This window comes from Orycteropus afer, unplaced genomic scaffold (genome assembly GCF_000298275.1).
Source record: "Orycteropus afer afer isolate SDZICR_OR568_19922 unplaced genomic scaffold, OryAfe1.0 scaffold00153, whole genome shotgun sequence".
Taxonomy (NCBI): domain Eukaryota; kingdom Metazoa; phylum Chordata; class Mammalia; order Tubulidentata; family Orycteropodidae; genus Orycteropus; species Orycteropus afer.
The window spans coordinates 2605029-2630684 of record NW_006921740.1 but is presented as its reverse complement, the minus strand read 5'-3'; the positions used below and the strand labels follow the sequence as shown (position 1 = coordinate 2630684).

Sequence of the window (25656 nt, the reverse complement as noted above, 5' to 3'; positions counted from 1 at the left end):
ATATATATATATATATATTTATATATATATATACACATACACACACATATACTGGCCCAAAGTCCAGGACATGCCCGTAAAAGAGGCTGAATCCAAATATTCTTTCCTGCTACACAGGAATCCAAACTGAGACTGCACTGTTTTTCTCACTCCTGCTGGAATCATACGGTAAATCAGGAACTTTGTCCAATGGCATCAAGTCCATTGTGTACAATGCCATTCTAAAGCTAGTGGGCTTGTTCTGGAGAATCTGTAGAGCAAGTTCATCATCAAACCAGAGAATGCTCAAACCTTTGCTTGGCAGTTATGCTTTTTCCTAAATTTAAAACAATGGACTGTTTCCTTCAAACCTGTATGGCTCTAAACTATGCCTGGACACAGTGGACTGAGTGCCAGGATCGTATACAGAAGCAAAACCTTGCAGACTCCCCTCACCTCTAACGTATGAACATGTATTTTTATAGATGATAGATGAGTATATACAAATGTTGGCTGGGGAACCCTTCTCTCCAATTCAACTCCTTAAAAGCAAACTCTTTATTTAAAAATCAGGTCAGTAGCACAAAAACTCGTGCAGTGGTTCACAGCAGCATGTCTCTATTTGTGCTCAGGGAGCATTTTTTCATGGCCCGTGTCTCATTCTCAGTATAAAGAACTAGTTTTTATAAGCCTAGATGTTCAAAGACTTGTGCTCTTTGTTGCAATAGCACTCTAAAGGTTAGGTTTCAGCTTCTAATCTTGTTGCATTATTACATCACTGTGGATTACTAGCATTTATTCAAATAAAATATCAACCTTACTTTTCAAATAGAATAAGCCTTCAGAAGGATTCTGGTGTATCCACTGCCTCCCACCCTCCTAATCAGAACTTTTTTTTTTCTTTTTTTCATTTACTGGATTACCTTGCTACTGGGAATATATACAGTTTGAACCCTTGCAATGGGATGGTGGCTGACAATAAAGTCAATGGCCACTAAAGTGTGCTTGTAAAGGCGGGGGTGGGATGCAAGTAGAAGAAAAACAAAATAACAACTATGGAATCGGAAAGAATGGGGATTGCCCACGTTGGGGAGACCCCCCACACACACACATATTCTGTCTCAGATGTCTTCGTGCACAAGCAGAGGCTGGGTAGAAGAAGCGCTGCTGCCGACGGAGTTGATTCGCACCGAGTGATCCACGGGGATGGGGCTGGGGTTTGCAAAATTGGAGTAAATCTGAGGAAAACAAGCGCAACAAGCATACAGTCAATACACCAGATCCCATCATGCACACAGCAACAATGACGTGCTTGAAGCTTCAGAATTGCAAATAACTAACTGCTTTAGAGTCTGAAAGAACAGGGATTTATAACAGACCTTGGTGGCCAAAAAACAAAACATACTGACAAAGCAAAACACAAGCTTTGTTTTACTTCTTCTTGTTCCCAATGTCTGATTACACAAGAAGTAATAGCAAAGAATGTTCAGTTCTCGTGGATGGGCCTTGAAAACATCACGCTGCACAAAATAAGTCAGCTACAAAAGGCAAAAGCCTGTATGATCTGACTTATCTGAAATAAACAAATACGTAGGAAACAAAGATTATTAATGGTTACCAGGGGTCAGACAGAGAAGAAAGGGGGAGTTTTTGTTTGGGACCAAAGAGTTTATGGTAAAGGTGGCGGAATGGTGGTTTGGCATAAGGACAGTGATAATAATCACACAACATGAAAAATGTCATCAATTGACATTTTTGAGTAGTAAATGTAGTTGTGTTGGTGGTATGTTTTCACCACAATAAAAAAGAGAGAGAGAGAGATGTTCAGGCCTAGTTCCTCTAATGGGACACATCTGGGAAGAAGTACTTACTAACTTATTAAAAAATTTATATATAATCTTTATAACCAACCAACTTAACAGCAGATATAATTTGCTGAGAAATCTGTGGCCCTCGCAGGGACCTCACATGGAGAAGCAAAGCACCTGAATAGAAAATACGATTGAATGTGAAATATATTTCGACACCCAGGAGAGCAAGCTTTAACCCAAAAATATCAGTGGTGGGAAAGAAAGTAAAGACAGCTTCAAGCACACAGTACAGAAGGGGGAAAAAAAAAAGCAGCTTTAAAATAATCTGAGTTAAAGTGAGGGTCACTAATTCTTCCTAAAAAGCAGGAGAGGAAATAGTAGATTTGACTTTTCATTCCTTCCCCCTAAAATCACTGGGAGGGATTTCTCCCCAACTTCAAACAGCTCTCTTCATTATCTATGGCTCGTGGGCATGACGGTTCTCTGCCATTTTCTGGCTATGCTTGTTTGAGCAGAAGGCTTACTGCACTGCAGTAACAAGCTGTCTTTTCTGTGCTTTTATTCTAGTTCAGATCATCTCAACCCTCCAGAGAGTGAATGCCCCGACAAGCGAGAGGGAGAGCATACTGACCTCATGACCAGCATCTGGGGAGAGGAGGAAACTCAGGTAATTCTCACAGAAACTTCCACTTCCACACTTCTGAGTACAAAGCACCCAACCTATCCCCTCCTGATCTCACATCCTTCTTGGCCCAGAACAATGGGATTGGGCAGAAAGCACTTGTTTCTACTGCTTTCTTTCCTCACCTGAAGCTTAATATATTACTGAAGCCATGGAAAGAATGGGTAGGGAGGTCATGTCATACCCTCAGAGCCGGAGAGCAAGGACATACCTGGATCTGTGAAAAGATGGGTTTTCCATAACTGAGCAGAGTAAGTACTCACATGACTGGTACTCTCTGAAATCTGCTTTTCAATGAGCTGAACCATCTGCTTGAAGGTTGGCCTTTTTAGGGGATCAGCATCCCAGCAAGTCTTCATGATGTCATACCTGCAAGACAAGGACCATTTGCTACCACTTCTCAATGCCTTTAACCTGTCTTCTGGTGCAACAATTTATATAATAACTCCAGGGCTATGCAATTGGATGTATTTAATGAGTTACGTATAAAAGAAAATACATGTCTATATGAAATGAAAATGGTTAAAGTGCAAATGGGTAAAGGGCTCAGCTGATAATGGAAAGGTTGGAGGTTCAAGTCAACCCAGAGGTGCCTCCAAATAAAGGTCTGGCAATTTCCTTCCAAAATGTCAGCCCCTGGAAACTCTCTCTGCAGGGTACAGTTCTACTCTGACACACATGGGGTCATCATGAGTTGGAATCGACTCCACAGCAACTGGTATGTACGAAATGCCACTGAAGCATTCCATATTTTTGGTGACAAGAAATTATGAAAATAAGCTACAGAAATGACATTTGACCAGAATGTGTCATAAAAAGGAAATAGGTGACATTTTTTAAACTGTGCTCAGGCAAACCCTCAACATCTTGTTTTCTGTCTTTAAAAGGAAAAATAAAAGGAGAAATGTTTTCTGAAGAAAAAGCATGTTGGCCCTTACATTTCAGCAGGTGCGTGCTCAGGGCTGAACATCCGGAAACCTTCCTTGATCATCTTGTAGAACTTAGAATCAACTGGCATTCCAGGGTATGGGCTGCTTCCTGGGGAACAAACAGGGTGCAAATCCCCGTTAACCACAAGCGAGCAGGACACTGCTAAGAACCTCAAGATGATGCTCTGAGTCTAATAATCAAGGTGCCTTTGGAGAGAATTATTTTACCTAAAGAGAACAGCTCCCACAGGAAAATCCCATAGGACCAGACATCACTTTCAAATGTGTACACACAGTTGAAAATGCTTTCAGGGGCCATCCACTTCACAGGTAGCCGAGCCTGTAACAGGAAGCACAAGAAATTCAACAATGCTAATTAAGAAGCTCAGCTACTGAGTAGAAAATGTCCTTATAGAAGTTGCTCTTGCAGGGGTGGGAGCTTGGCTACTATCTCATAGAGAACTTTTAACTCTAAGACCTCAAATAATCCCAACTGCCTCTGAATAAATGACTTCTAATTATCTTTGTTTTAAAGATGGGGACATTGAGTCAGTATAGCATGGCGGTTAAAAGCACAGACTTCAGAGACAGATAGGGGTTATAATCCTGACTCCACTACTGGCTCTGAGTAAAGCAGAGATGTGCTAGTTGTCACCAAATGTCAGTTTCCCCATTGTCCCAGAATAAGAGAAACATGGCTGCTCACAGTAAGGATTATATTTCCCAATCTCCTTTGGGACCAAGTGTGGCCATGTGACTTAGTGTGGGCCACTAATAGTAAGTAAAATGTGGTAGTTTTAGGAAAACTTCCTCAAAATATAGCAGACTTGTGCCCTTTGTTCTCTTTCTCCTGTGTCCCTTCCTCTATCCGCCCTTCTGGATATGATGGCTGGCTACTTAGTGGCCACCTTGGACTGTGAAGATGAGGGCTATCCCCAGGGATGGTAAGAAGTGGAAAGGTGGAAGGAGCAGATCCCTGAGTACTTCATGGGACCTCTGCGCAAGCCTTGGCCTGTTACCCTTCAACTTCTACTTTTATTTGGGGGTTTCTGTCATGTGAAAGATAGGAGCTCTGGTAGCATAGTGCCTAAGGCACTTAACTGCTAACCAGAAGGCTGGCGGTTCAAACCCACCCTCGGAAGGAAGGTTGGACTCGACGGCACATAACAACAACAGTCATGTGAAAGGAGTCCCTGCATGGTGCAAATAGTTAACATGTTCAGCTGCTAACTGAAGGGCTGGAGATGTGAGTCCCCTCGAGACTTGTTTGACAAAAGGCTTAGCAATCCACTTCTAAAACACAGCCACTGAAAACCTGATGGGGCACAGTTCCACTCTGACACACATGGAGTCACCATAAGTTAGAATCTACTCAATGACATTTGGTTTGGTTTGGTCACATACAAACTATTCCTGGCAACCTACTTCCGTAAAGATGTATAGCCTCGGAAACCCAATGGGGGTCTCTGAGTCGGAATCGACTCAATGGCAGTGAGTATTATTATATTATATTGTAGACTGGAAAAGTCACTTCAATATTTGCAATTAAGCTTCAGTGAAAGAAAAAGTACCACCAATTTCATGTATGGTCTTATGGGTTACATGAGATAATGTGTGTGAAAGTGCTTCATACTGTACTGCTTGACTCACTAATATCTGAAAAGGCACCTAGCATAAGCCAGCACTCAGTCAACACGAGGTGCTGATGATCATAATGACCACTTCGAGGTGCTGAGTGGCAGGGTCAAGGCTTAAATTCAACAGCTGAAGCCCACATTCTGCCTTTCCACTGATATTAAGCTAAACTTTCCCTGACAATTCCTCTTACAGACAATCTGGATTCCTGGATCCTAGCGTACCATAAACAGCTAAATCTCTCAATCCTTCCCTTAATCCATTTGGGATTTGAAAACTGTGAAAATACTTTTTTTCTAGTCAAAGTTATTGTAGTAGATATTTAAAAAAAAACATTTATTTTGGGATTTTGGTAGTTTTGGGAAGATCCTGTCATTCTGTGTGATAAAGAAACATGTGCATGGCTCTATCACAGATTTACTTTTTGATATTTTGATAGCTATGTTTCAGTTTAATTGACTTCCTTGGAATTGTTATGTATTTTATTTTATGCAATTGAAACTATTCGGACAAGGGATCCCTAGGCTTCAACTACACTATGAAAGGGGCCATGGCATTAAAATGACTAACAAGCCATGCAGAAGGGAGAACTCTCAGAGGGCCTGACATAAGGAAATCTCAAATGACTATGATGTAAGTTTGGGGTCACTAATGTGTGGTTTCCTTTTTGTTTACTTGTCCCATCAGGTGCCTTGTGAAAATGACATCTGTGATTGGTTCATTCAACTGACCTGAGCTGAAGTTCACAATCTGGAAGCCTCATGGGGTCTAACTCACCATTGTGAATTCAAACTAAGAGCACTAAGCAACAAGAAGCCAATAAGAATTTGAGGTATAACCATTGTCACAATTATTTAAATTTCAAACAAGATATCCATAAATAATAAGTGTCAATATAAATATCAATAAAGTAAAAATAATAAGTGTCATACACATATTTGCTGCAATATGTCAAGGCACTGTTCTAAGCTCTTGACATATATTAACTCATTTAATCCTCAGCCATTTTACAAGGTGGCAATATTATCCTCAAGGTAAGAAAATCTAAGGTTCAGAGGTGTCCTTCCCAAATATTACACAGCCAGTAAATGGTGAAGCCCACATTCAAACACGACAACACTGTGTCCAGAGACCACTATCTTCTTCCTCTTGTCCTTTTGTCAGTATTCATAGGCCTAGATGTAGTAGGTAAGGTATTTGGCTGCTAACCAGAAAGTCAGTGGTTCAAACCCACCAGCTACTCCACAGAAGGAAGATGGGGCAATCTACTTCCATAAAGATTTACAGCCTCGGAAACTCAATGGGGGTCACTATAAATTGGAACTGACTTGATGGCTGTGAGGTTTTTTTTCCCCTAAGATACTGAACTACACTTCATTGCTCCTTCTGATTGATGCTGCACCAGGATGCAGAGAAGTTGGTCTTATTAACATGCAAGATGAAGGAATCTAGCCTCAGAGGAGCTTTTATATAAATACATGCTTTGGTTAGTGTATCTGCTATATCAACCGGGTGATGCTTCTACAAAACCAAGTCTAGTGGAGCCTGCCCATAGACATATCATAGTGATGAGGGACAACATAGTGCATTATATTATCATTAGGGACATAAACATTCACCTTCAGGAGGCAATTCTGAGTATAGAATGGGTCTGGGAAAACAGGCATCCAAGAATGTATTTTCAGGACTCTATGGTTTCCTATGCTAATGGAATTATTGTGGTATGCTGTCAAGTTGGTCCTGACTTCGAGCAACCCTATAGGACAGCATAGAACTGTCCTGTAGGGTTTCTTCAGCTCTAATCTTTATAGGGGCAGATGGCAGGTCTTCTTTCCCGTGGAGCTGCCGGTGGATTCAAACCACCAACCTTTCAGTTAGCAGCTGAATGCTTAACCATTATGGCACTAGGGCTCCTGTGCAAATGGAATATTGCTCCAGAAATCATGGGCCCTGGTCTCAACATTTCCTGGCCTGTGTCAGCTCTGAAAAAACCATTAAAACATACTGTGCCTCCCTTTCTACAACTTTTAAAACAGGAAGACACTGCATTGTAGATCAAGCATTTTTCTGAAGGTACGCTGAAAACTGGCGATGAAATAAGGCACTTTGAAATCAAGATCTCTATGTTTTATAAACAAATGATTCCTTATGAGCCTATCTAATAGCTCTCTATTGATTTAAGATCCAAAAATCTATATAGTTAATTCTGAACATTACCTTAGATTTTAATCTTTTCCACATAGCATGTCAATCTCAAACAAACTCTCCCGCTGTGACCTTCAAGTCCACATTTGTTACACTTGAGCAAAACTGAGATCATTGCTATTCTCAGGCTATAATGAAAATTAAAGCTATTTCTGTTTCCTTCACATGCCCCATAATTACACAATTAGAATTAGGAATTCTTTATCGGGATGTTAGTTGTAGTAATGTTCATCATACCATGCAAATTTTGCTGAAGTACCTTTAATTTGATGCTAACACGCATGATATCTCAAGGTAGGATTAGCATTATGAAAATGATAGAAAATAATTTTCATCAAAACTTGAAACTTAACATCCTTCCCTTGACTGTCAGGTCAAGGGCGAGTACTCACGTTTCCTTTGACCACGTAATTAGAATCATTCTTGATGTCTCTGGCTAGACCAAAATCACAAATTTTTGTGATTCGGCCATGAGTAAGAAGGATATTTCTGGCTGCCAAGTCTCTATGAATGCACTATTGGGTTGGGAGAGAGAAGAAAACCATTTAAATTCATTTTAAACTTTTAAAGAGTGAAAGCTATTTTTAACACTGGAGTGCAGCTTGTATCACAAAAACTCAATACTTTTGTTTTACATTTAAACTATTCTATGCACTAAAAACTTAAAAAAAATGCAAATTATGCCTTGAATGATCACATTTTGTGTTTCACATTGTTAGGACCCTAATTACTATAATCGCTTTCAAAATAGACTCCTGATAAAATGCCTCCCCCCACTCCCTTCTCAGGACTTCTTTCATTCATAGGAAAATATATTATAAATAGTCTTATAATGTTCTTTAGGCTGAAATTTCATTTTGCATGCAGCTCCTTGAATGTCCTTTTATAGAGTTTCTAAAATGTCTTGGCAACTTCAATTTAACATCTTCCAAGGACACAAGGAAGAAGCTCTTTATTTCAGCCACCCTACATCCCCTTTTAGTTTGGTAATTGTTCGGAAATGTCACTAATGACGCTTAAGGATAGGATCAGTAGCCTCATCCTATTCTGTTAGCCCCAGATCCCAGGGAATTCCTCTCACCTCTGCACAGACCACGGTCCTTATTTTGGTTCCATCCTTCACCTTGTGTGCCCATCCTTCTCCCAAGTGTGTATTATTCTCTATGCCCTGACTCCCCCAAACTTCATAAGCAATACATGTAGCATTTGGGGTCTAACGTCAATAAAACCCAAGCATATGATATGCTTCACCCGAGGGGAGCAACTACATAAGGGCCCCCTCCTTTTATTGATAAAATGATTATTTCTCTGTTTTCTAAGGGCATATTTTATATCCTAAAAGCCTAGTTTTAAATGAATTCATTGCATATAAAAAATATTCATGGAAAGCTCATTTAGACAGGCTTGCACTTTAAAGCTTGTAAATTAGAACAGGAATTCCAAGGAGACAGCAGTTGAAACATGAAAAAACTAGATTTCCTCTGCTTTTGGTTACCACACTTCAAAATGACACTTTGCATTCTAACTATGGCTCTCAAATGCTCCAAACTTCTTATGAAAAAAAAAAAAGGACTCTTCTGAGATGCACTCCCACTTACGTTCTTCGAGGCAAGGAAGGCCATGCCCTTTGCCACCTGGTAGGAAAAGCTCAGCAGGTCTTCAAGATCCAGAGCCAACTCATCATCCTCCATAATGGCGGGAGTCACATCCCGTTCTATGTATGAGCCTGGCAAGAGGAGAGGGTTTTTCTAAGCATGTGAAGCCTTAAAGGTGAGGAAAATAAAAGACAGCAACAACCGTAACAGTAAAGGCTGGGAATGAAGGAACTAATGTGAACTTGCAGGCCAATCACCACCTCAATGTTGAGGGAATGTAGTATCAAATCACAAAGTTAGTATTTACAATCCTAGACTGGTTACTAAAACCTGGAGAAAGAATAGTAGTTACAAACCAAATGAACACCAAAATCCCATATATGCTATAGGAGACTCAGCTACAAAAACACATGCTTTTCTCCCAAACACCTCCTTAACTGCCACTGGTAGGGACCCTATTAGAAAGGAGAACTAGTCACTCTCAGGAATGAACTTTTAGTCTACAAAAAACCAAAACCAAGCCCACTGCTATCAAATCAGTTCTGACTCATGATGACCCAATGGCATGCAGAATAGAACTGCTCCATAGGGTTTTCTTGGTTACCATTTTTAGGGAGCCAGAAAAGTATGCCTTTTTTCTGAGGTGCTGCTGAGTGGGTTTGAACTGGCAGCCTTGGTTAGTAGCTGAGTGCAAACCATTTGCACCACCTAGCTCCTCTGCAAATGAAATCATTGTCATGGCTTAGTAGGTACCCACCTATTCTTGCAGATCTCCTTTTGTCTGCTTTGGTCGGGACAACGTAGGAAACTCCAGGCTTCATGTCCATGTACTCATTAGTACTATCACTGTTGAGAGATGCAACATTCACTAAGGCATGACTGAACAGAATGGGGAACAGGACAGGGACACTAATGAGACAGGCTCAATCTCTTCACCCTCCAGTTTTTTCTTTTTTTCAGCATAAGGAGCTGTTTTTATTTGAAGAAAGTATGTCAAGTATGAATGAAGAGTTTGAAAGACTTATTTTAGAGGCTATCGGAAGGAAGATGGGGCAATCTACTTCCATAGTACTGCCTCGGAAACCCAAGGAGGGGTCGCTATGAGTTGGGTCCGACTCGACGGCACATAACAACAACAACAACAAGCTTTTAATATTCGACATTAGGATCCAACCCCAGGAATTATCAAACCAGGGAAAAAAAAAAAAAAAAACCACTGCTGTTGAGTCAGATCTGACTCATAGAGAGCCCTCCTTGAATGTCCGAGCACTATGGAAGTAGATTGTCCAATCTTCCTTCCGAGGAGTGGCTGGTGGGTTTGAACCGCCAGCCTTCTGGTTAGCAGTCAAATGCCTTGGGCACCAGGCCACCAGAGCTACCACCTCAGGAATTAGATGGCCTTTGTTATGCTCACCAAGAGGGGGCTGGTGTTAGAAATGTCCCGGATCTAACAGGAAAAAGAGTCAAAAACATAACCACTATTTCCAACTCTCTAAATTAGCCCCAAGAGACAAGACAAGATGAAAGAAAGATAAAGAACAAGGACTTCCGTGATGTGTTACGGGGGAAGGCAGAGCTTGTTAACATATAGCGACTGATGGAAAAGGTTTAAAAACCAAGTTTGGTTCAGATAAACACCAATAATTTGGATGATTTTCTGAACCATCTGGACCTCTTGAATCTGCAACATTTGGCTGGAGACTCTTCAAGATTTCTAGTACTTCCTGCTTCTGATTAGCATAGAAACACCATGACAACAATCTCCTTCAGAGCATGCTGGTGGTTCCAATCCCATATGGGATCCCACAGCACAAAGAACACCACACAAAATTGAACAATTTGGGCCATTATTTCAGAAAGTTAAAAAATATATATGGAGCCAAGATTATAGAAATAAGGCAAGGTGATTCATTTTTTTCTACAAAGAACGTATGTTTTGGAGAAACAGACAAAAGGTGGTTTGTCTTGTATTTACCACAACTTGAAACTACTTAAGTTTACAGAACTGGAAAAAAAAAGAAAAATTAAGAACTTCAACTGTGGTTTTAAACTTCAGCCAGAGGTACAGAAAATGGCTGTAAGAAATGATTATTGTTTTGTTGGGTATCATCGAGCAGATTTTCAACTCCCTGAGACCCTGTGACAGAGCAGTAGTGCCCCAAACGGCTTTCTAGTATGGAATCTGTACAGGAGCAGGCTGCCAAGTCTTTCTCCTGTGGAGCTGCTGGGTGGGTTCAAACCTCTAACCTTCTGACTAGTAGCTCAGCACTTAACCATTGTGCACCAGGGCTCCTAAGAGGTGACTGCTGTGTGCCAGAATTAATTCTAAATCCTAGCGACAGTACAGGGTAGAGTAGAACTGCCCCATAGGTTTTTCTAGTTTTTTGCTTTATAGCCTTTGAATTGTGATGTTGGTGAAGAATACTGAAAATACCATGGACTGCCAGAAGAATGAACAAATCTGTCCTGAAAGAAGTGCAGCTGGAATGCTCCTGGGAAGCAAGAATATAGTCAGATTGCATCTCACTTACTTTGGTCATGTTGCCAGAAGGGCCTATTCTCTGGAGAAGGATATCATGCTTGGTAAAGTAGAGGGTCAGCAAAAAAGGGGAAAACCCTCAGCAAGATGGGCTGCCACAGTGGCTGCAACGACGGGCTCACGTATAGCAAGGATTGTGGGGATGGTACACAAATGGGCAGTGTTTCGTTCTGTTGTATGTAGGGTTGCTACTCGATGGCACCTAACAACAACAATCTTTATAGGAGTAGACTGTCAGGTCTTTCTCCTGTGGAGCCACTGGGCGAATTCAAACCTCTAACCTTTTGACTAGTAGCCAAACACTTAAAAATTATGCCACCAGGGCTCCTAAGAGGTGACTGTTGTTGCATGCCATAGAGTCAATTCCAAATCATAGCAACAACAGAGGATAGAGTAGAACTGCCCCATAGGGTTTCCTAGGCTGTGAATCTTCACAGGAGCAGATCACTAGGGCTTTTCTCTTGCAGAGCCTCTGACATTTTGGTTAGCAGCTAAGTGCTTAACCATTACACCACCAAGGTTCCTTAAGAGGTTGGAACCTGTCTGTAATATTTACTGAGGTCTCCATAAGGGCAAGGTGGTGAGAGTTTAGGGAACAAAGTCCTGCTATCTCAGAACATTAGAGATAGAAGGAATAAAAAGAAGAGGAGGAATCCACCACACAACTGCATAAATAAAGAGCTTAAGGGAGTGAGGGTAATAATCATGATTTTTATCAGGCTAGGGAGGAGCTCTGGTAGCATAGTGCCTAAGGCATCAGACTGCTAACCAAAAGGTTGGCGGTTCAAACCCACCAGCGGCTCCATGGATGGAAAACGAAAACATCTATTTCTGTAAAGATTTACCATCTTGGAAACACAATGGGGGTCGCTATGAGTCAGAATTGACTCTATGGCAGTGGGTTTGGTTTGGTTTTGGTCAGGCTGGGTAAACCTGGGAAGTCTTCCTAAGCGGTGGATCTTAACAGCATTCATAAGAAAGAATAGGCCAGGTTTAGCAGAGAAAAACTCTTATTTTGGTTTTAAGTCAAAGCAATTCTCCTTAAAAGAACTTGAAGCTCTTTGCACATCATTCGATTTCAGAATGTTATCAATGATATAGAATAGGTACAGAATTTTTTTTTTAATGTGGTAGAGTAGTTATGCCTTTTTACAGAATGATGAGTGGGAAAAAAAATTAGAAAAGCAAGGTATATAGAAATAATTCAAAGGGAGATGAAAAGAGACCTACGTGTGGAGATATGTTCAGAGCTCTTTGCCATTTTCTTAAAGGTTTTAAAGGAATTTACTGTGACAACTTGACAGGCTTTAGCATTTCCCTATAAACACTGCCTCACTGTAAAGACACATATAGTACTAAGCTCTACTGTATAAATGGAATGACACACAAGAACGGATCTGTGACAGAGAAACGGGTAGAGAACTCATTCAGTGGAAGAGAACTAAAGCCGAGAACAAAAACTAAGGAGTATTAAAAAAAAAAAAAAAAAAACCTCCAGCAAAAATCTAAGTTTAAGACAATCCGAATCTTTAAAAACACTATTTGAACTTTCTGAACTGCTAATCACATTTAAATGATTTAATAATTTTGATTTTGCACCTCAGAGTACCTCAGTTCATTTTTCAAAGAATCAGCCTTGATTACAAACCCTTACGACCCCACGAACTGCCTGTCAACAGCTGATTGTTTATGTAAATTTGTCTTACCACGACGAAGACTCCTTTGAATGCAGAAGATTCTTATAAAGTGCTGCTTCTGCGTGATCTTCCTGCTTGGCGCAAATAAATGAATCACGTTTTCGTCTCAAAAAATTCAAAAGATCACCATAGCAACAATATTCTGTAATGACCAGGGTTGGCCCTGCAAGCATGGAAGGAAAGGTTAGAAAGGGGTGATGTGTATAGATAATTTCGGCCTCCCATAAGACATCCAAGGCTGGTCTCAGCCATTAAAATGCAGGTTAAATGAATAAACCAGCTGAATGCCAATACAATCCTGTCTACGAACATTGCTTGTAAAAAAGCAGCATTATTTTGTGGAGGGAAGCTAAACAAGCAAGCCCCTTTTACCTGGATTTCTAAGTAATGTTACTCTTTGGGGCCAGGTGTGATTGCTGGTTTTACAGACAGAAGTTATGCTTTCAAACTATGCAGTACTATTTATTATCAGGCTTCCTACAAGAATCTGTGATCTACTTCTGTTTACAGCAGGGCTTTCCACCCTCCTCTGTAAGGTTATTATGGAAATGATGAAGAGCACAAACAGCAGCATAATGGGAAAACCGACCACATGGAACAGCCAGCTGAGATAAGACTGGAAATTAGGTGAAAACCTGCAATGACAGGGCATCACCTGTGTCCTGACTACCGGCAGTCAAAAAATGCCTAGTGTTACAAATGCCCAAAGCTGCAGCTCAAAGGTAATAGGCAACCAATTAATTTAGGTAAAAATTTCTCATGAACAATTCATGATGTGGTTAAGCAACACTTACGGGGGTTGTTTTCAGAAATCATATAAAGCTGTCAACTTGCCCGTGAATCTATCCAGAGCTCGAGGAACAGCTCATTTTACACATCTTTGTTCCTTTAGGCCAAAAATGCTTTCTGCAAGCATCACAGGTGCTTGATGGAAGGTTTCACTAATGGTTCAGAATTGGAAATTTATTTCTGCAGAAGTGAAAGCTTTGCCTTGTTTAGTGTATATGTAAGCACTGGGAGGCTTGAGACCTAGTTTTAATTATAGTATGCAGATGAATATTAACCTTTGAGTGACAAAATATGATCCGGGAATATATAAAGTTTGTAAGATGAAAAGAAAAGCTTTTCAGCTTAGATGAGATGAGATATTCAAGAGATCAGTGTTGTTAAGGTGGCATACATCACAGCAACTAGGGTATGCACTGCGATATCCCACCTACAATGATAAAACTAAAATATACATTTAGATTCACATTCATGACAACCCCATGTGACCAAACAGAACTGTCCACAGGGTTTTCTTGGCTGTAATCTTTACAGAAGCAGATACCTAGGTCTTTCTACTGTGATACCACCAGGTGGGTTTGAACTACTAACCTCTAGGTTAGTAGTTGAGTACAAACTGTTTGCCCCACCCAGGGACATTCCTTTATTTTTTTTTAAAACTGTTCGCTATAATTTAGGTGAAAGTTTACAGAGCAAATTTCTTTTCCATTCAACAGTTCATACATGTTTTGTTTTGTGACACTGATTGTAATTCTCCCAATGTAACAGCTCTCTTCCCACTTCCTCCCTGTGGTTACCTTTTCCCTGAGTGTTTCTTTCTTATGCATTCCTGCCTTCTGAGCTTTCTCCTTGCACAGATGCTGCCCTTCTGATCTTCCGTGGCTGATCTAAGGAATGCACCTCCCTGGTGTAATTGTTCACTTCATAGGCCTGTCTACTGTTTGGCTGAAAGTTAAGCCACGAGTGTGAGTTCAATTCCAGGTCTGAAGGGTGAATAGGAGTCATCGCCTCGGGGGTTTCACCAGTATCTAACACACCAGTAAGCCTGGCCTTTTTTTTTTTTTTTAATGATTTTGAGTTTTGTTCCACATTTTTCTCCTACTCTATTCCAGGATCTCCAATTCTGATTATAGGGACACCCTTAAGAATAACGTGGCTCACTGCCGTCGAATCAGATCTGACTTATGATGAGCCCCGCCTTGGTTTTCTGAGGCAGTATCACTACAGAAGTAGATTGCCCAACTTTCCTTCTGAAGAGTGGCTGCTAGGTTTGAACCACCAGCCTTCTGGCTAGCAGTCAAGTGCCTTAGGCACCATGCCACCAGAGCTCAGCTCTCTAAAAAACAAGCATATTTAGCAAGAGATAGCAATTACCTGGGTAAAAATCATGCACAGAGTTTATAACCAAGCATTGTCCAAAAGATTAAATTTCCCCTTTTGATAATAATCAGTTTACACATGGCTTTACCTCCAATGGTGCATGCTCCAAGAAGATTCACAATGTTCATATGATTACCAAGGTAACTCAGGACTTTGAGTTCAGACATTAGGGCTTCTCGTTCAGTTAAGTGGGCACTTGCTAAAATTAGAAATATCTTATTTTAGCAAAAAAACAGATTTAGCCAACCCCTGTTGACTAGCACATGCAGTACCCTGCAGGAACTTACGTTTGAGCATTTTCACAGCCACCGTCATCGCCGCATCTGATTTAATTAAGCCATATGCAGTAGCCTCAACAACTTTCCCAAAAGCTCCGGCCCCCAAGGTTTTCCCTTTAACAAGGAAGACAACAGGGTAAGTGGTGGTGGCAATGACGAGACTGAAGAGACATTGTGTAATTTCAAAATCAGCAAAGGAATTAAAGACAACTTTGTCTAGAGACAGCAATAATACTTCACAAAAAACACTTATTATTTCAGCAGAATAAAACAAAGGAAGCCATTGGGGTTCCCTAAGCCATTATTATGGGTACACCAAAAGGTTACATGGAAAGCCCCAGTTTCATACTGACCAAAACTCAGCCTGTTTCTGGGAAACTCCCATTTGTGATCATAAGGAAGTTGAGTTGGGTCTATGTAAACATAATTGTTTCCATTTATTTCCTCAACAACCTTCCACTGCACTTCATACATGGGTTTCTGGGGGAGAGACATGGAAAGATATCTGTTACCTTTTGATTAATGTTTCAGTCACTACAGCACTCAGGGGAAAGCACACAGATGGTTTTACCTGTAAATACTTGTAGGTGAGAATCATCACAATGATGCACATCATACCAGCTGCAATCACAAAGCCAATCAGCAAAGGTGTGAACAGAGTGTGGGACTGGATTTGTTCTAAAGTGAAAGAGAAAGGTCGAATCATGAACTATTATTACAGCAGGGTTGGATCTCCACAACCACCAGCCACCCGCCAACTCATCTGCCTCCCAACTTGAAGCCTGTGGCAGGATGCAAAGCAACGTGGATTTCAGATCCTTGCTCTTGGTTAGTATCTTACTATTGTTATTCATATGAATCATTTAAAATATAACTTGAAACCAGACTATTGTGGAAGAGAACTTGAAATTTCTATAGCACAATAACTTCATGCTGTTTTTCAATGAAAAAACATCTGAGAGAAATTTGCACTTGAACCTAATTCCTGCCTTGGACAACTTAAAGAAGTTTCCTTTGGTTTATATTTCCTTCTTTAGCTTTCCCGCCTTTTCTACATTGAATACGAATGTCATTCATAATCAAGAAAAGCATTTTTAAAAGTATTCTTTTTGTTGCCCTGTGGAAAAAAAAGTCAATGATGTAGAACAATGTAAGAGTCTTCCCCTCATTATTCAAAAACTGAAAAACCACTACTTTTGGCACTACCCCTTGCCAACTGAAGAAAACAAACTGAGCTCTGAAAACGGAGGTGCCCAGTTTCTTTGTCTTCTAACATTACACCAATTCATCAACTCATTCACGACATATCCACTAACTCATGTTAGAAGAGCAATTCACTCATGATTCAAACTGTAAAGCTTTTCAAGAAATAACTTGCTAACCTGACTTCATAAAAGACAGTGTTAACTTTCTGATATAGTGTTTGCAAATGTGTTAGAATAACTCATTTTAAATAACTGAAATTTTACATGGCATTTCAATTTTAAATTGCCCTAACTCTGTTTGGTTATAAAGTAAATCTATTTCTCTACTTGCTTTCTCCACTCCTTCTAATAGAAGCAACTGGAAAATATACAATTATACATATACACACATAAAATACATAAAAGAGCATGGTTAAAATTACACAGAGAAAAGCATACAATTTATTAATAAGCTAGTACAGAATGAAACATAGTGAGTTTGATGACTATGCAATGCAATGCAAATATTACCAGAATGACATGGCCAGTGATGGAATGGGCTTAAAATCATGACTGATAATGGCAGGCAGAGCCTAAACATCCCCTTAAATTGGATTAAAAGGAAATATACCTTTGTTGTTACCTTTAAATGCAAAGTTAAAAAAGGCAGAATTCTTGCCCACATCGTTGTAAGCCTTACACTCAAACGTGCCATTGTGCCTGAATGCACTGGAATCTATGGAACTTTGAACCACTAGTCTTCCAAACGGTGACACAGATGAGTTTTGTATCTGCACATCCACTGGCACAATAGGAGCAGAACATCTAGCAGAAGAAAACAACCCAGACTTACTTTAGGCAAACAAATAAGTAAAGGAAACACCTTGGACATGACACACTTCTATAACTAAGTTAAAGGTTCATCAAAAATCAAAACTAAACTCACTGCCATCGAGTAAATTCTGACTCACACTGACCCCCATTGGGTTTCTGAGGTGGTAAATCTTTATGGAAGTAGATTGCCCCATCTTTCTTCTGAGGAGTGGCTAGTGGGTTTGAACCACCAACCTTCTGGTTAGCAGTCAAATGCCTTAGGCTTTATACCACCAGAGCTCCTTCTAAAGGTTCATAATATGTGGAAATTTCCCTTTACAGCTGTCACTGACTGGAGAGGAATGAGCATATCTGTGGTTCAGTGAGCAAGAAAAGTACCCTGGAGGAGGAGAAGAAGGGAGCTGAGCTTGGGGTTAGATGTGGGTTTGACTCCTGACTCAAACATCTATTCTGATTACTTCTAACAAGTTACTTAAACCCTTTTAAGCCCAGGTCTCTGAGCCTATAAAATCAGGATGGTAATATCCACCTTGGAGGGTTACTGGATGGAAAAGAAATGGATTAAATAAAATGCTTGGCACCTATCTTGGCATCCAGTGTAGTCGTTGTTAGCTGTCATCGAGTCGGTCCCTGACCCGTGGCAACTCCATACACAATGGAAAGAAATGCAGCCCAGTCCTGCACCCTCCCCTTCAGGAGCTGTGGGTCAGACCACTGAGATTGAGGGCTTTCACTGTCTGATTTTCAGAAGCAGATCAATAGTCTTACTTCCCAGTCCATGTTAGTCTGAAAGCTCCACTTCATAGGATCCCAGCAACCTGTAAGCCTCTGCTGACAGACGGATGGTGGCTATGCATGAGGTGTGCCATCTCAGAATGGAACCAGGGTCTCCCACATGGAAAGAGAGAATTCTACCACTGAACCACCAAAGCCTTATCCTTATAATAAAGTCTGAAATGATGTATGAATGGTTGAAAAGGAAGAACATGGAGGAGCTTCAAGAAAGCATGAAAAGTCAACAGTGCTGAGGACAGGGCAACTCCAAAAACTGTAGGGTGAGGGTCATGAGGCTCAAGGTTCTATGCAAGGAATTACAGGTGGTACCACCCAGTTATACTGCAGATGGCAAAGATACTCCCACGGGGGAATCCTTCCCTCGGCTCCCCTTCTCTGAGCCCGACTACGACTCCCAATTTTCACTTGCCTCTCTCATATTTCTAGCAGTTTTTCCTCTCCTCTACCTTGTTTTCTTTCTCTCCTTGTTATTTGCTGCCAGTGAGTTGGCCCTCAACTCATGGGGCCTCCCCACGTGTTACAGAGCAGAACTGCTCCATAAGGTTTCCCTGGCTGTGATCTTATGGAAGCAGATCATCAAGTGTTTCTTCCACAGAGGCACTGGGTTGGAACCGCCAACCTTTAAGTTAGCAGCAGTACACTTAACAATTTGTGCCACCCAGGAACTTATCACTAAACAGCATAATGAATTTATTTGTTTATGTTGTCTTTTATCTGTCTCTTCCCATTAAAATATAAACACACAAGGACAAGGGCTCAGGTATTTAGCAGCTCTGTCTCTGGCACACAGCTAGCATTCCACAAATGCTTGCTGAATGAATGAGTGTAACAACTGGAGTTGTTTCCCACTGTGGGCATCCATTCCAGAGTCTTGAACCCTCACTATTACTCTCCACAGAAAATAGTTGACTAAAACTCCATGAAGACAATAATACTATGTGACCTCCTCTGACTCATTGTGATGAAAAGGTTTATTTGATGAAAAATGAAATTTCCATTATTAGCCTGACTATTCAATTGTGATGTTAAAATGAGCTTTTAAAGCCTGAGCACAAAATAGCATTTGATGGATAAAAACAACAACATTGACCTCATTTGAATCTTCAGGTAATGTGAAAGGACAATTTAAGTATGGATTGTATGGGAGAGGAGGTACCGATGCCAGATGTGCTTTTGCTCAGGAGCTGGGTACCTAATGAAGGAGAAAAACGTAGCTTACAAATGCCATATGCATGTTGTAATTGCATGATCATTACTTTTTGGTAACTCGGCAATTAACTTCTGAGGTAATTTTTTCATGATAACTACAGCCACATTTCCCACACACATTACCTCCTGTGTATAGAATGGAAATCTAATTACTCTGGTCCTGGAAAATTGCTTTATCTACCTGCAGGCTAGAAATTGCATGATAAATCCAAAAAGATAACCACCAAAAGAGGTAAGTCATTCAGTCATCATTTTTCAGCAAAGAAAATTAATGTCGAACAAGAAAAATACAGCAATTATTCCCTCTCAAAAGCCTCACGGATAGAAAAAAATAATAACCAAAACAAAGCTTAAAAAAAAGTCTGAAAACACATTTGAAATTCAACTGAATGGTAGTCCCTCCCTTCTGCATGTTAAGCAGTGCCAAAAATAATCATCTCACCTCTGCTCAGTTCCTGGACAAAAATACCACTCTATTGTGGGCTCTGGGAATCCCGCTGCCACACATTGGAGCTTGCCATTCACGAGCCTGTCAGAAGTCAGGATTTCTGGTTTTGCTGCAGGAAAGGAAAAATGGCCATCTGTCAGACTGCTGAAATCTCACCAAGATTTGCTTCACTCTCTTTCTAATCCTTAGAATCCTCTTGAGGCTGATGAGCACTCAGAAGGAACACATGTTGCTCCAAGGGGAGAGTCTGTCCCAGTGAGTGGAAGGCCCGGGGAGAGAAATGTGAAGGTCAAGCCAGGGGAGGCCCTCACGGTTAGGGCTGCCCAGCGTGGCAAAGCCCGTCCCCCCTGCAGATGTGAAGGTCCTGGTGTCAATCTGTTCTTGGAGTTGCTCAAGTGGCAGTGTCCAATGGCCACCTGGTCGAGTTTCTGCTTCAAGAGAGGAGTATCTGAAAGTCAAGATTTTGGGAGCCTAAACCGTAATGAAGGCTGTTGCTGTTTCGAGTTACACGGAGTCACCTCTGACTCAAGGTGACCTTATGTACAATGGAACAAAAGGTTTCCTGGTCCTGAGCCATCTTCACGACTGCTGGTTTGTTGACTCCATGGATGCAGCCACTGTATATGTGGAGTGCCTTCCAACCCAATGGGGGGTCATCTTCCAACACAACATTGGATAATATTCTATTGGTATGTGTAGGGTTTTTCACTGGCTAATTTTCAGAAGTTTACTGCCAGGCCTTTTTTCCTTGTCTTAATCTAGAAGCTCTGCTGAAAGCTTGTCTACCATGGGTGACAAGCTGCTAGTATTTAAAGTACTAGTAGCATAGTTTTCAGTGTCATAGCAACATGCTACCACAGTATGACAAACTGACAGATGAACAGTGGTTCTAACAATGGAAATCCTGTTTAAAGGAAGTCTTACCATTGGAATTTCAAGTTACTGTATCTGCCATTGGAATTTCACATTATTGTAGAGATTGGGATAGATGAATTAGGAGTTACAGGAAAAGAGAAGCCCTGTCCTCTCTTCCAGGAATTTTCTTTCTTTCCTTTTTTTTTTTTTTGGAGTGGGGGAAATGGATAAAGAGCTGAATCGCTATTTACAAAGAAGCCACTACCTAACAGTAAAATACAATGTGGACTTTTAATTTTAAATTTTTATTTCAAATGCCAAATATGGACAGAAAATTAGAAGAGAAAACCAGTTCAAGAATTTTATTTACAAATATATCTATAACTGAGTCCAATCACCAAAAAAAGTAAATCGTTATCAGCAGGAATGCTCTCATTTGGGATTTCTGTATAACTACAACAATCAATTAATATTCAAGAGTGCCCTAAAGCACCACAAATTTCTGAAGTTTTTTCCTAACATGAAAGGGAGATTAAGTCATGCTCCATTTTTCTGATGATAATACATGTGAAGGATTCTAATTCTTTGAGACCACCACCTTTTTGTCAATTTGCTGTCCTGTAGTGCCTTGTGGGTTGCTATGATGCTGGAAACTATGTCACCAGTACTTCCAATACCATCAGCGTCAACCATGGTGGACTGGGTCCAGTAGAACTTTCAGACTAAGACCTGGAAGAAAGGGCTGGTGATCTACTTTTGAAAATTAGCTAATAAAAATGCTGTGGGTTAGAATAGAATATTGTTTGACATCGTGCCGAGACACGAGCCTCCAGGGTTGGAAGGCACTCAAAAAGCACAGTGGCCACAGGGAGATAGCTAAAGGGACAGGGAAAAAAAAAAGAACAGACTGAGCATGGCGATAATTGTGAAGATGGTGCAAGCCCAGCCACCTGCTGCTCAGTTGTATACTGGGTCACTTGCTATGGGTCGCAGCAAACACAATGGTAGCAAACAACACTAATTTTTTGAGAATGAGTGAGCTGCAACGTGAGCATCCTGATGTCGGAGATGGAGATGTGCTCACCCTGTATCCTTGGTGTTTCAGCATCTATTGCGCCAAGTCTGAGTACAGAACTATGGGAGATACCACGTTTGTAGTGGACAGACCTGAATACCAGCTCCAACACTTACCAGTTCTCTGCCCTTGTTCTAGTTTCTGAATTGTCTCTGTAAATGTTCCTTAACAGTGAAAATGGGAATAGTAATAGAACCCATCTCACAGGAATGTTGTGATAATTCAATGAGATAGTGCTTACAAAGACCCAACAGTGATCCACAGAATGAAATAATAAATTACTAAGTACTATTCACAAAACCCTTACTTTTTTTTTCTTTAAATAGACCATATTTCTTAGAGCAGGTTTTGGTTTACAAACAATTGTTCAGAAAAAATCTGCTGTAGTTAAATAGATTTCAACCCTATATATTACAGATTAGGACTACTTCATAGGGTTTTCTTGGTTGAAATCTTTTTGGAAGTAGATTACCAAGCTATTCCTCCACAGAGACAGACCTGGGTGGGTCTGAATTGCCAACTTATTGGTTAGCAGTCAAGCACAAAATCATTGGTGTCACCCAGAAACTCAGAAAGTCCCCACACAGCCCCTCCCCACCGCATAACATAATGGTAATACAATATTATGTATTAACATAGTATTTCTGCTCTTATTAGCATCTAGCATTCCTGTGGTACATTAGGCATAATTGATAAATCAATATTGATACATTATTATTAACTAAATGCCCATAATTTACATTAAGGTTCACTATTCTACGAGTTTTGACAAATGCATAACATCATATGATCTCCTAGTTATTCATTTTAAATCAGAGTGCCCACTGTAACTGTATTCACCACTTTAAATATCCTCTGCAATGATCTGAAAATTGCTTCCTTAAGATAATGTGATAACGTGCACATATTTTAACCCAGTGCACTGGGAATTCAACATTATGTTGCAACTGAAAGGAAAAAAAAAAGTGGTGAGAAGGAAAGACTGACAAATCAGAAGCTTAGGAAGTTTATTTCCCTAAGGAAAGGTAACAGTGATAAATGACATCTCTGTGGAGCAACCTCTCACCACTTCGCCTCCTTGGAAGCAAAACAGACCGGCAGGGGTCTGAGTGTCCGCATGCGTGGCACACCCACCTGTCACTCAACCTGCCTCTGCTGATGGACAGGCCATTTGGCTAATACACATAAACCAGCAACACTCCAAAGCAATCTCAAGGTAGGAGCATTCTTGAAAGTTTGGATCTAATGCCAGCTTCACAAATAGAGCAAGAAGATGAGCTATCATCTCGTGAAAGCATCCATCTGGCAAGTTTCATTTAATTATCATGGGCAACCGTGTGATTGGGCTGAAAAGTAGGACATAACACACAAAAAAACCATAGAACCTTAGGAAAATGCTCTTTGCTGGAGAACGCATGTGCCATACGGTGGGTCTGTCTGGAATGAATTCAAATGTCATCCTCCTTTTCCAAGCCATCCTCAACTCTTCCAAGCCAAGTTGGTTGGTCTCTCCTCCTTATTCCTGCAGCCCTTAACAGCACCTGCCAGTGTTATGCAGTATCTTAGTTTCTCTCCCCTATCAGACTATATGTTCTCAAGGGCCAGAACCACATCTTACTGATTTTTATCTCTGATTCTTAGCACAGAGCTTGACCTATGGCAGGCATACAGCAAGAGCTGTTGAGCAATTAAGATCCCACTCCCCAAAATCAAGTCTCTCAGATCACAAAGGAATTTGGTTATAAAGCATAGCTGCACACACGCACAAAGAAACAAGAGAACAGCCTCTTGGTGATCTTATGTGGAGGGGAGACCACATTTTTACAATAGTGGGCCATAAGGTAAGACGTTGTGAACTTTTATTATTTTTTCCCCTTAATACTGAGATTGATGATGAGTAGTATGTCTACACATATATGGCAAAGATAACTGAATAGTACTCAAATGAGAAAGAAACTCTGGTGGTGTAGTGGTTTAGTGCTCAACTGCCAACTGAAAGGTCAGTGGTTCAAACCTACTAGTCGCTTCACAGGAGAAAGATGTAACAGTCTGCTTCCGTAAAGATCACAACCTAGAAAACCCCATGGGGCAGTTCTATTCTGTCCTATAGGGTCACTATGAGTTGAAATCAATCCAACAGTGATGCGTATTCTTATAGGAATCTTAAATTATTTAGATAGATATGGTTACACCTATATTCCTTTTTTCACTCATCTTTCCTACCTAATTCCCATACTGTCATAGGATGTAATTTTAGTGGAATTAAATACTAACAGGAAAAAGAGGCTGAAAAGATATCTTAAGATGTTAACAATGTATGGTTATCTCTGGGTAGGGTGATGGATAGTTTTTATTTCTTTTTCATTTTACTTACTTTCTTTTTATAATGAACATGTAGCTAATAACAAACCTATAAAACATTTTTTTAATTAAAAAATTGGAACAACTCATATTCCATTTAGCTGTGGTTACACGTACTCAAAGAGCCAAGCCTTCTAGCGTGACACCTGGTAGCGGTTACACAACAGCCATAGCTGGCAAGTGGTGCGACCTGGCTGGCCTACTTGCTCCTGTGTGCCAGTTAATTAGGTAGTTTTTTAAGTCACTATTCCAGGTGGATCATAACCTGAGGCTAGCTGAGCAGCTTTAGTCCTGTTGGGCCTTAGATCAAGCTCAGAGGGTCCTCAGATTTCAGGATGCATTAAAATCATTAAGAGAAGAGGTAAAAACCACAGATACTTGGCCCCTACCCCCAGGGTTTCAGTAAGTCAAAGGTCTGGCCCAGCAATCTGCTTTCTCGAATCCCTTCCAAGGGACCCTGATCAGGGCCAGGTTTAGTGTGAGGCAAGAGAAGCACCTGCTATCGTTAGCTCCTGTCAGGTTGATTCTGACTCATGGTGACCCCGTGTGTGCAGAGAACTGCTCCATGGTATTTTCAAGCCTGTGACCTTTTGGAGATCACCAAGTCTACCTTCTGAGGCACCTATAGGTGGGCTCAAACTGCCAACCTTTTGCTGATGGTCAATGCACTTACCCATCTGCACCACCCAGAGAATGGACTACCAGAGAAGCACCTACCCATTGTCAGTAAGTACGACTCAGAGAGACCCTAGACAGAGTAGAACTGCCCCACAAGGTTTCCAAAGCTGTAATTGTTATGGAAGCAGGCTGCCAACTCTTTCTACCGTGGTTAGCAGCCCACCAGGGCTCCAGACAAGCACCTGATTTAAAAAGGGCATAAAATTTAAGAAAACACTCATCCTCGAGGCCTTGTTAATACAGAGTTGGCTCCTGCTAGTGAGTGCCTCCTTAAATTTTGCATCCTAGTCTCAGTCCCAACCCTGATGCCGATGATGAGAGACCTCATTCTGAAAAGCTAAATTCCACTAAGCACAGTTTGGGCTGTATATGGAAAATTGCACTAAGAAAATATTTAATGCATAAAGAATGAGCTAGGTATAAATCTGATTCCTAAAAATGAAAATCTGAGCTCATCTGCATTTTTTAAGTGCCTCAATGCACGGGTGTAAGCACGGGTGTAAGGCATTAAATATACATTTTGCTTTTAAAGATACATCAGCTCTCTGCAATTCTCCAAGTTAAATCTGAGCTGTGGTTTTGTCAGATAGTCTGCAATAAGCAGTACACCCAATGACAAATTCCCTAATTCCTCCCAAGTTGAAAGTTGAGATAAGCATAAGAGGTGTATAAGTTATGTATTTCCTGTTGAGATAAAAATA

At 40.7% G+C, this 25656-nt stretch overlaps 1 protein-coding gene across 1 annotated transcript in view; it reads right to left on the bottom strand.

The window, feature by feature from the left end:
- Positions 1-1100: 1100 nt before the first annotated feature.
- KIT (KIT proto-oncogene, receptor tyrosine kinase) overlaps positions 1101-25656 on the bottom strand; it is a 110870-nt gene continuing 86314 nt past the window's right edge. Inside the window, exons 8-21 of the mRNA XM_042781701.1 lie at positions 19981-20095; positions 17344-17525; positions 16088-16194; positions 15870-15996; positions 15526-15630; positions 15327-15437; positions 13082-13235; positions 9594-9682; positions 8840-8967; positions 7634-7756; positions 3630-3741; positions 3411-3510; positions 2736-2841; positions 1101-1217 (exon numbers count right to left, since the gene is read on the bottom strand). Of these exons, the coding sequence (XP_042637635.1) occupies positions 1101-1217; positions 2736-2841; positions 3411-3510; positions 3630-3741; positions 7634-7756; positions 8840-8967; positions 9594-9682; positions 13082-13235; positions 15327-15437; positions 15526-15630; positions 15870-15996; positions 16088-16194; positions 17344-17525; positions 19981-20095 (1676 nt within the window). The remainder of the gene's footprint in view (positions 1218-2735; positions 2842-3410; positions 3511-3629; positions 3742-7633; positions 7757-8839; positions 8968-9593; positions 9683-13081; positions 13236-15326; positions 15438-15525; positions 15631-15869; positions 15997-16087; positions 16195-17343; positions 17526-19980; positions 20096-25656) is intronic.